At 23.2% G+C, this 11,896-nt stretch overlaps 2 protein-coding genes across 2 annotated transcripts in view; one reads left to right on the top strand and one right to left on the bottom strand.

The window, feature by feature from the left end:
- The window catches only part of LOC105367410 (casein kinase I isoform alpha), a 7,455-nt gene extending 4,362 nt beyond the window's left edge, over positions 1-3,093 (bottom strand). The window contains exons 1-2 of the mRNA XM_011506113.1: positions 2,803-3,093; positions 175-320 (exon numbers count right to left, since the gene is read on the bottom strand). Coding sequence (XP_011504415.1) covers positions 175-300 — 126 coding nt within the window. The 5' untranslated portion in view covers positions 301-320; positions 2,803-3,093. The remainder of the gene's footprint in view (positions 1-174; positions 321-2,802) is intronic.
- A 2,163-nt stretch (positions 3,094-5,256) lies between these two features.
- MetRS-m (Methionyl-tRNA synthetase, mitochondrial) lies at positions 5,257-11,052 on the top strand. The gene is made up of 7 exons (XM_011506100.1): positions 5,257-5,517; positions 6,972-7,136; positions 7,454-7,728; positions 7,815-8,046; positions 8,706-8,941; positions 9,257-9,491; positions 10,459-11,052. Exons 1-7 carry the CDS (start codon positions 5,265-5,267, stop codon positions 11,031-11,033), a joined length of 1,971 nt encoding a protein of 656 aa, XP_011504402.1. The 5' UTR covers positions 5,257-5,264; the 3' UTR covers positions 11,034-11,052.
- The last annotated feature ends 844 nt before the right edge of the window (positions 11,053-11,896 follow it).

Here is an 11,896-nt window from a genome sequence, read left to right as displayed (position 1 = left end):
GAATTGAAAAAAGAGAAATCCAAAAAGCCTTATTCTGTACACATGCATATCTATAGGCATACGCATACAGGTGCAAAAGTGATCGTGTGTGCGTGCACGCACACACACAACTATCAACGGGAAAAAGAAAGGTGCATGTATTTGTATGGCTGATATCACTGCTCTTTCACTTACCTCGCCATTGGTTATATTGATACCGAGGTAAATGTCGCCAAAAGATCCTGAACCAATTTTTCTCATTATTCTGTACTTGCTGCCGACGATAAACTCGGATTTGTTGACCAATCCGATGAGCGACATGGCTGCTGCTGCTGCTGTTCCTTATGATACAGAGAGAAGAAAACTCAGCTGCCACGCACTCCTCTCCTCCTGGCTTTCGCCAGACAATGAATAGGGAGATCGTCGATGAGCATGGCGGGGTCCGACCCGGGACCAATTTTCCTATTTATGAACTAGCGCCCCTAGCGGCCAAAACCTTAAACCTTATGCTTATTCTGGAATTACGTACGAAGTTGGAGAAAAATATACACACAAGCAAAATAATATTAAACATAAAATAATTCTTTTCTCTTATTCTTATATATTTGAAGTCATTCATTATAGACAATTCTAGTATTAAAATATAAGTTTTGTCTCTTTTATTTTAATTATCGAAATAAAAATATTCAATTTAGAAGCAACATTATTTTTCCAAATATAAACTGAAATTCTGCTAAAATAAAAAATGTATAATTTAAAAATTGTTAACATTCATAAATAATTATGATTAGATATAAATACATACATATATATATATATATATATATATATATATATATATATATATATATATATAATTGTAGTAAGATATAAAGCTGATAATTATTGATAACTTTTATTATGTAGCTGTGGCAACTATTATAACTATCATAACATATATATTTTTTAGTTTTAATTATAAATTTTAACAAACTTTTAATAAACTTCAGCAAAAACAAACATAACTTTTACATTACTAGATTTTAAACAATCATACAATATAAATTCATTATTTGAGTATTTAAAAAAAATTTAAACACTTTCTTATACAGTATTGAATATTTATCACTCTCGGTTATAATATTAAAAATACTGATGGAATTATATAATTAATAAATTCAATAATTAATCTAATTTTGTCAAAATTAACAAATTAATCAAATTAATTATACACACACTTAACATATTAAAATATCTTCAATTAAATCATAAAAGAATATTTTTAGTATGGATTTATTGCATAAATGTATGTTAAAACTGTAATATAATAACCAATATGTTCATTGAATATATTTATTTGAGATCACGTTAACAATATATTTACAATAAACTTTGAAAGTTCTTACTCTTTTGTTAAAAGTGACTACTACTACTAACTATTCAAACTCAAAAAATGATTGCAATATATATTATTGAAATTTTAAAAACGTATTACCTTTTTATTACTTAAAATTAATATTAAATAATATTAATTATAAATATTTATTTTCAATTATTCTATTTTTTATTAATTATATATTTATTTTATACATTTAAACACATACAAGATATAGAAAGAATATATAATTTTATATATTTTCAAATATTTAAAAATTTTTTAGGTAAATAAAACATTTGATTTAATAAATATATATAAAAATAAATCAAGAAATTTCTGTTAAAAAGTTGACCTTACATAATAAACATAGGTAAACAAAAATACAGAAAATTTATATCTACAAATGATAATATCTATAATAATATTTAAAACTTCAGATAGATTTTATAAATAAGTTTTTAACCATAATTTTTTAATGTAGTCCAAACTATATGCAATCAAATATTTAACATTAGATCATTACTCATATATAATTTGTATGTATTATAATTTAATTATATACATATTTTTATTTTAACCAAAATAATTTAACAATAATTATAGTTATTTATATGAAAATGTGTTTTTAAAAAATTTACATAAAATCAGTATTTAAATTACAAATACATTATTCTATTGTTTTCTTGTATAATTGTGAATTTTTAAATAAAAATTAGATAACTTATATAAATATATATATAATCAATTTTTAAAAATATTATTAATTAATATTTTAAATATTAACAACAATTGAGTCACTCATTACCTTCAAAAATATTTTTTTTATACCATTTAATAATTTTCATATAAAAATTATGTATTACAAAAGATAATAAAATAATCAATTTTTGACTTATTTCATTAAAAATATTTTATGTCTATTATGTGTATAATTTTGTATTCTTTGATTATATTTACAGTTTCATTGTAAATATTTGAATGATTTTTCAATGTTCGCATAACTGTAATTTAATTGGAAAACCGAAAAACGTATATAGATGCAAATATTACACTACTTAATACTTGTTGATGCCATTGGTTTGTAGGTTATTACAATAATATGATATATACGCGTATAACTACGTATGAATGTTTGGCTTTTAGTTAAATATGCGGATATTTGTTTTCTCCATCCAAATCGAAAATTAAGAATTTGCATATGGTTCGGAGATTCGCCGCTAGAGGTATTTTGATGAAATTTATCGCCAATTATTCTTTTATACTAGATCGAGGATCTTCCTATTCATTTTATATTAGATTTTACGATGGCCGTCATTGTGTACTGTACACTTGTAGAATTGTACGAAATGTACTATCAGATAATAATTTTTATAGGTTAATTTTGTACGGTACAACAATGATGACAAAAGCTAAGTTAATAAGAAAAAAATATCACACACACGGCTTTTGCCGTTCCGCGCACTCACACACGTCACTCTGCTAGAAGAGAATTAGAGGCGCTTGCCTCGAGGTCAGTGCTGATATTGTTTTATGGCTGTGCCACAACAAACAAGATCCAGGGTTGATTCTTGCCGGTATCACAATGTCAAAAAATAAAGCACAACTTTTCGGTTACACTATGTGTTATTTATTTTTACAATGTGTGATCGTAAAATTAATGGCGCGTACTGACACAAATATCATTCTGTTCTGTGCTTTCTAGTTTAGTAGATTTTTTCCCTCTCAATTTTTCCTCTTATCTTGCGCGCTCTCTCTCTCTTTCTCTCTATTTGTCAATCTACCTTCTATCCCTTCCTTCTCACGCATAGTTCCCAACCGGAGTGCTCTTTCGCTCTCTCTCCCCCTCTCGCACTCTGCTCACTCGACTTTTCTCCCTCTATCTCTCACTCCCGCTCACAACATCTCACTTTCATGCATGGATATCCATATAACAGACGTTCGCACATGTTCTCCTTTACACAAAATAATTCAAATTAATTTGCTCTCTTCCTCACTGTATAATTACACCAATAATATCTAATTACCTTAGCTGTCTGTTTTGTTTTTAGTTAGTTTTGGTCTAGTATACGACTCCGTCAATTTAATAGATTAGCTTAGTAATTAGTTTTTATTATAAATAACAAGCGATTCGACTAGTAGTAATCAATATATTTATTTTTCATGTTGCAATACTTAATATATTTTTATTTAAAAGATCACATTATTTTTCTTCTGAAAGATTAATTAAAAATCTATCGGTGTATAGAACTTTCTTTCCTCTTTTGTGGTTGTACAATGCAATACGCAGTCAATCCATTATAGAAAAGTGACGGATGATATAAAGAAATTAAGAAATTTATTATAGTTCAAACACTGTTTCATATATTACATAATAATTAGTATCGAAATTTTAATATTTTATTTTATTTAAAAGAATTACATACAAAATAATTTCTCTAATTATAATACTCTTTTACATTTTTAAATTAAATTGGTGATAATTCGAATCGTTGACTTTAAAGCACTTAATTATATCGTTAAATTACTAGTTTCTGTTTGATAATTTATTAATTTTTCCAAATAATTATTTATTAAATAAAATTTAACAAATTTAACAACTCATTTCAGGCATATCACTGATTTTAAAAAAACACTGGTGTAGTATACTTACCGACATATTGTGTAAAATATTAGTGATCATCTCCAAAGTTTTATTGATCGCTGATTAAAAGAATGAATACTTGAAAGCGCTCATTTAAAACAAAATGATCATATTGAAATTTTAATAGCTTACTTTTAGCCTAGACCACGAAGAAAATATGTTGCAGTGCGCCAATTAGATATATGCTTCCTTGTACTCAAGACTATATACATTTTTTAAAAATTCGTTGTTCCCGTATTTGACCATTCGATGGAAAAATTCATAAATAGATTAACTTATCAGAGCTATTTTTAAAATTTCGTGCATCTACATATTATTAATTTTTTTAACGCGTGCATTTCGTATCATTCCATTAATGCAGCTAATCAGCTATAATTGTAACTATACTTTCACCGAGAAAAATTAGTTATTATATTATGTACATATCTACCTCTGATTCAATCGAAAATCAACTGAATTAAAATATTGTTTATTTCTGACTTTTATTTTATACACTTAGAAATCATATGAATAAACTACAATGCAGTAAACCCGATCTAAAGTACTATAAAATCACTATATATTGAGATTTAGATGTCACAAAATTGTATTCATAGACGAAGATATAATTAAAATTTGTTTTCTTTATCTCTTTTTCTTTCACTCTCACTTTCAGCTACAAAATCTCGTTTTTAGATTATAAACATAATTGTTAATGAATATTACTAATACGTTTATTATATTTAATATTCTTCTAAATATTAAATATAATAGAAAATATTAGTAATAAGTTAAATAATAATGACCATACATATTTTTTTAAAAAGTAGTCTATTAATGATATGATTGGAATAAATTTGTATTCGATATTCATATAACGCGCATTCGTGAGAACCAATTAATGATGTATTTTGAAGTCGACCTGGAATTAATATTACTATATCTGTGATTTATAACAGTAACTATTTATTGTTTTATTGTTAGTTGCTTACTTGCTTTATTACTAACAATAACGATGGTAGTTCAGGAAATGCTTTGGTAATTTTTATTTAAGAATTTGTGTTCAACTTTTTCATATGAAAATTTAAAAATTTGTTCGAAAATAATAGGTTAAGAAAGTATAATGTGAAAATAATATTTTATTTGATTTAATCATAATTTATGTTGAATATTTCTATACATGTATGTATTATAAAATATAACATCAAACCATATATATTTCATAATGGAAAATAAAAAAAACATTGCAGTTATTAAACATATTTTATAAATTAATTTTTTATTTTTTATAGTAATTAAATGTTGTCAATGGCAATTTTTTTACGTCGAAGTAAATTTAAATTATATCTTGATCCAAGGAAAACAAACAGTGCTATTACATTCACCTTAAAAAGATTGATAATGTCAAGCTGTTCAAGATTTGAAAAGATTTTTGATGATTTACAGACAAATCCATATTTTAAAAAATATGCCAATAAAATTTCTAAGCTTCAGCAGACAAATCCTGTAGAGTTTCTTCAGAGAATTGAAGAAAAAGAGCGCATCATTAAAAAGAAGAAAGGTGCGTCATTAATATTTATTATGATTAATTGTTTAAATTAATACTAGCTAATTATATTATATTTTTATATAAATACATTAATTTTATAATAAATTTTTTATTTTTTTGAAATATCTTAAAAATAATACCTTGTAACATCTTTTCTGTAATATTTTATAAAATTGTGAAACCAAACTTTATTAAATTCTTTTCCAAATATATAATTAATAGCAATAATTAAATTTTAATTAATTTTAAGTACAAAGTTATATTTATTATAAAAATTATAGTCCTAATTGTTTAATTATTATTATATCATAATTGAAATTCAATAATTAATTATAAAAATAAATCACATTATTCAAGAGCATCAAACTTTGGATAAGCAATTTGAAGTAACACAACTAGTAAAACCGAAATTTGACTCTGAATTACAAACCAAAGAAGATAAATTAAATAATATAATGAAGATGGATTTGATTGAAAATAAAAATAAAGAGGAAATAAAAGATATTTGGTATGAATATCACAAACAAAAGGATTGTATTTCTGGGGTATTAACAAAAGAGCAATTTAAAAAAATATTTGAACGTAGTAAAAAATATAATACTTTCCTATTACCTTTACCACGTGATCATGGTTATGAATTTATTATGACTCAATTTTATGGAAATAAAATTCATATGACACCACTATTGTGGTATCAAGTACATAAAGAAAATGCTCCAGAGTGTCTGACCATGATACATTATACAGAGCTAATGGAAACTAAAGATATTGTATTGATGAATGGAAATTTTGATATTAAATCTATCACTGCACAAGAAGCTCAATGCTTGGCAAATGAATTACAAATGTATTATTCTTCAGATAATCCTCATCGATTGAAGTTACTACAGACATTTACAGAGGACCCAAATAATTTCAAACACATGGATTTAATTACAAATTTAGAGACAATTTCTTTTGATTATAGTGCCAGTGGTTCTTTATTATCAAAAAAAATGAAATAATTATAATTTTAATTTTAAAATGTAGTTTGCACTGATATTGATTCGTGAAAATAAATGTTTTGTGTAGCTTATTCATGTTTTTATTTTATCTATTCAATATATATACAATATAGTTTTTTGAAAAATTTTAGTTATTTATATTAATTGTTAAATAGATAACAATGTAATACTTTTAAAATTTTCAGTATTTTAAGTTTAATGGACATTTAAAAATAAATGTATAAAATTGTATTTTAAATAATATGACATAATTGAAATACAATTCTTATCATGGTTACGATAATCAAAAAACATTTTGTAAACTTAAAATATCTTAAAATGAATATACATGGTTTTAAAAATTTTATATTATAATTATTGTATTATTTATATATATATATAATATAAAAATCATGGGATCCTATTATACATGCATTATAATTATGATTACAGTATGTATATATATATAAATTTTTTGTGTAGTTATTTCTAGATGTTTAAAGTCAACACGCAATTTGCAATTGTCATGGAATTATTCGCAATTGTGGAAATTAAAAACAATTGAAAAAATAAGTGCAGTTAAAGCTTACTCACAGTTAGCTTCTGAATATAAATATATTACTACACCAATTTTTTATGTAAATGCTGGTAAATACAAATTTATTTAGATAGAAAAATAGTTATTTTTATTTTTTCATATCAATTTTTCGTTATTCTTTGTGCATATTACAAATTTATTTTTAAGTTTATTTTTATTTGTTATTAAATGCATTTATTGTTAGTAGGAAAACAAAAATATTTTCAAAAAATGTTATTTGTGTATCTTTTTTATTTAAAAATTTCATTCAACAGTCACTGACACAGCATATAAATAGTACACACATTGTTTAAAAATAAATTTTTAAATAAAACAATTTTGTTTAGTTTTATTAGAACTACTAGCTTAATATTTAACTAATTTTTAGATCCTCATATTGGACATTTATATACAGCAGTTTTGGCAGATTCAATTGCTAGATTTAATTCAATGCAAAATCATATAGTTGCATTGAATACTGGGACAGATGAACATGGGATCAAAGTTCAAGATGCTGCAAAATATTGCAACTTAGCTACTAATCAATATTGTAATAAAATGTCAAAGATATTTAAAAAAATGTGTGAGACTTTTAATATTAATTATACAAATTTTATAAGAACAACAGATCCTTGTCATTATGATACCGTTCAATATTTTTGGGTAATTGCTTATTTATGTATATCTGTTTACATTTAATAATATAGAATTTATATTGTATACATTTATAAAAATTGTTATTTTCTTAGAGACTTTTAGAGGAAAGAAATCACATTTATAAAGGAAAGTATTCTGGTTGGTACTGTGTATCAGAAGAAGCATTTTTATCAAGTGAAGATTTAATTGAAAAAGTATTACCATCTGGTAATGTTATTAAAGTTTCAATAGAATCAGGTCATACTGTTGAATGGACTGAAGAAGAAAATTATAAATTTCAACTTAGTAAATTTCAGAATGATTTGAAATATTGGCTAAAAGATGGTATTTTATTAAACAAATTTTTTAAAGTAGAAATTGTTAAATGTAATGTAATTGTTCTTTTGGTTTATATATTATTTTAAGTCTATACTCTTATTTTTATATTAAAAATTATAATAGAAAAATTGTGAAAGTTTTTTTTAAATAATTTTTATTTTAATGTTGATCTAGAGTTAAATTATCTTCTTATTTAAAGTTTATTCAGTTGTTATTTCTGGTTCTAAAATTAATCCAAATCAAAATATAATTTTCTTAAACTTATATTTGGTATTTTCGATTAAAAAAAAAAAATATATATATATATATAATATGAATGAATTAGAAATTTTTTGTTAAAATAATTAACAGTTAACTCAATTATTTATTTGTGTTCATTTATAATATTTCGAAATATACAATAGGTAAATACAATATTTTCAAATAATACTCAAAATAAATGTTGATAATTTATCCCGTAAATACCATCTAAAATTTAATGTTAATGTTTTTATTTTTTTTGTAATATTTATTAATAACTTATAGAATTGATAGAATAGTTAAATATATATTGTATTTCATTAAATATTGTTGTTGACTGCAATATTTATATTCTTGAACTTGATAATAATTTTAAGTTTTCTATTTTATTTTTTGTATTTTTATTATCAATACACTTTTTATAGAGAAAGTTGTTCAACCCCGAACTTTTCATAGAATATTATCTCAGTGGATTGATGATGAAATTGTTTTGAAAGATTTTAGTATTTCAAGGCCAATAAATAGAGTTTCTTGGGGTATTCCTACACCAAATGATAAAAATCAAACAATTTATGTGTGGTTGGATGCTTTAATTAATTATTTAACATCACTAGGATACCCAAATGAAAAATTTAAAAAATTTTGGCCACCTACTGTTCAAGTAAGTTACATTATTTATTAAATATTTTATTGTATCAAATGTTTATCTAATAAGGATTATCGTAGAAGTAATGAAAAATTTTTTTTATAAAATCTAACATATGATTATTATGAATTTTAAGGTAAGAAAAACATCCAAAATATTTATAAACATAAGACAAACGTCATTATTGATGGTATATAAAACATTTAATTAGAAAGATAAAATAAACATTTAACATAGTGAAAAAATGTATTTATTATTATTCCTTAATATCTGTTTTAATTTATATAAAATATATTTGTAATATTAATTAAATGAACAAATATTTTACAGGTAATTGGGAAGGATATTTTGAAATTTCATGGTATATACTGGCCAGCATTTTTAATAGCAGCTGGATTAGAACCACCAAGAACTTTACTTTGTCATTCCCATTGGACTATTGATCATATGAAAATGTCGAAATCAATAGGGAATGTCATTTCTCCTTTTGTTGCTGCTAAAGATTTTACACCAGAAGGATTGAGATATTTTCTTTTAAGGAACTCAAATTTACAAAAAGATTGTAGTAAGTAATATAAATTTCATATGATTTTCAAAATAAATGTTTTAAGTAAAATGATTATAATGTTAAATCGCACATATAGCATACTTAAAAATAGAACACTACATGTTTACGTTCTTCCTATAAGCAGAACAAATTTGAATTGTTGAATATCTATTAAACCAATTATCAGTAGTTTTATTTCAATGCTATTTTGGAGAACTTATTAATGTAAAAATAAGAAATGGAATTAATTTTTTTGTAAATGTATCTATAAATAAGTTATACTTATAAATTATTTTTTTATGAATAGTTTAATTAAATATAATTCTTATAAAACAAGAATTATTTTAGATTTTTATAAAATCGGTAAGATAAAATAGGAGTCTTATTAGTTCTCAATATTTTCATTTTAATTTCTATAATTGTTATTGTATACAGAACACTAAAATTTTGCTTAAAATAGTAGAATAATAAAAAATAATAAATTCAATAAAATATATGTTTATTCTTATAAAAGGCACTTTACAAATAGTTATGGTAACAAACATTTGGAAATTATAAATATATATTTATTGAATGTTAAATACTTTTGTGATTATATGTATTTGAAAAACCTTCTGATTTACTTTCATTGTGGTTTATTTGTTTAGAAGAACAATAAATACAAACTTCAAATTATTTAGAATAATTTTTTATTTTATTTAATTTACATAATTGCATCTATTTTATACATTTAGTTGTTAACAATAATTAAATATTTAACAAATGAAAGAACAGTCCATATAATTTTATATAATACAAAATAGCATAATTTTTAACTCGTAAGGACAATATAATATATTAAAAGAATATTTTTGATCATAAATATGGTCAAATTCTTTTAGTTGGTTTTAGTTAAATTTGATATCACCTTTAGAAATAGAACAGTATGATTGTCAAGTACATAGAATACCTTATGTAAGTTTTTACACTTAATATTTATTTTTAGATTATAGTGCAGAAGTGATTTTAAATGTACTGAACAGTGAGTTAGCCGATACATTTGGAAATTTAATTAGCAGATGCACAGGAAAAATGGTTAATCCTATGAATCAAATACCAAGTATTGAAATATATGTTAATAATTTAACATCCGAGCCTGCAATGAAATTACGAAACAACATCGAATCTCTAGGAAAGATTGCACAACAATATTACGAATCATTTCATATCAGTTATGTAATAGAAGCAGTTATGAAAACTCTAAGAAGCGCGAACCTCATGGTGGAATATCATAAACCTTGGTTATTAAGGAAGAAAACGGATAATTTGGACATTATTGAATTAAACTCTGTAATAGCTTTGGCTCTAGAAACTACACGAATTAGTGCTATAGTTCTTTACCCAGTAGTACCAGATCTTAGTAGTAATTTATTAAATTTTTTAAATGTACCGATACATGCCAGAAATTGGTGCAATACACAACCAAAGTATCTTAATTCTTTAAAATCGGCTAAATCAAAACCCCTTAGTAGTGAAAATATGATATTATTTCCAAAGATAAAACTAAGTACAAAAAATTAAAGCAATAATGTAATTTAAACTACACATTTTTTCAATCAATAAATATATGAGAGATTTTTAATTTAGACATATACTAATTTCAATTTATTTATTTCAGTACTTCAAATATAAAAACATTACAATGCCTTTTTATTGATTAAATATTTAAAGCAAACTATTATAATTGATTTTTTAATTAAAATTAATCAACTAAATGCTATCATTAATTTAACAAAAACATAATTAATCTATGAAAAATACAAATATGTACAAAGGATAATTTTGTAAATAATAAAATTAAAAAGTTTACAAAATAAAAATTTGTAAAATAAAAAAAATTTGATCTGAGTGCAAATAATTATTTAAAAATTTATTATGGAGAGAATTGATATTTAAAATTTTATCTTTAGAATTATACGATAAAAAACTATTTACAAAATCGGATATACTTTTTTTTTTTAATTTGTCTGAATAAGTGCGAAATGAAGGTGATGCGACCTTGATGTACTGTATGCAATTATTTATAAAACTCATTTTTGTAAAAAGCTCATTAAAATTTTTGCTTATATTTGTTTTTCATACCTATTAAATTTATTATAAAGCACTATTAACATTTTTGTTTTCATACTGACTTTAAAGATTTTTATGGGCAAAGATTTTGAATATATAATTTACTTAATATCGTCACCTTTTGCTACGCGTTCTAATAAATTTTTAACAACATTGCATGTTTCAGTAGTACTTCTTCATGATAAGTAATATTTCTAATAAATAATTGTGTTGACAGACGTGTGAATTCATTATCTGTATTTTTCACGTAAATTGCTTTAATTTTTACTAAGAATTTACAGAATTTGTATTATTGAGTCATGCATGTATTCATC

This window comes from Ceratosolen solmsi, unplaced genomic scaffold, assembly GCF_000503995.2.
Source record: "Ceratosolen solmsi marchali unplaced genomic scaffold, CerSol_1.0 scaffold10, whole genome shotgun sequence".
Lineage (NCBI taxonomy): Eukaryota > Metazoa > Arthropoda > Insecta > Hymenoptera > Agaonidae > Ceratosolen > Ceratosolen solmsi.
This window is presented reverse-complemented; position numbering and strand designations above follow the sequence as displayed.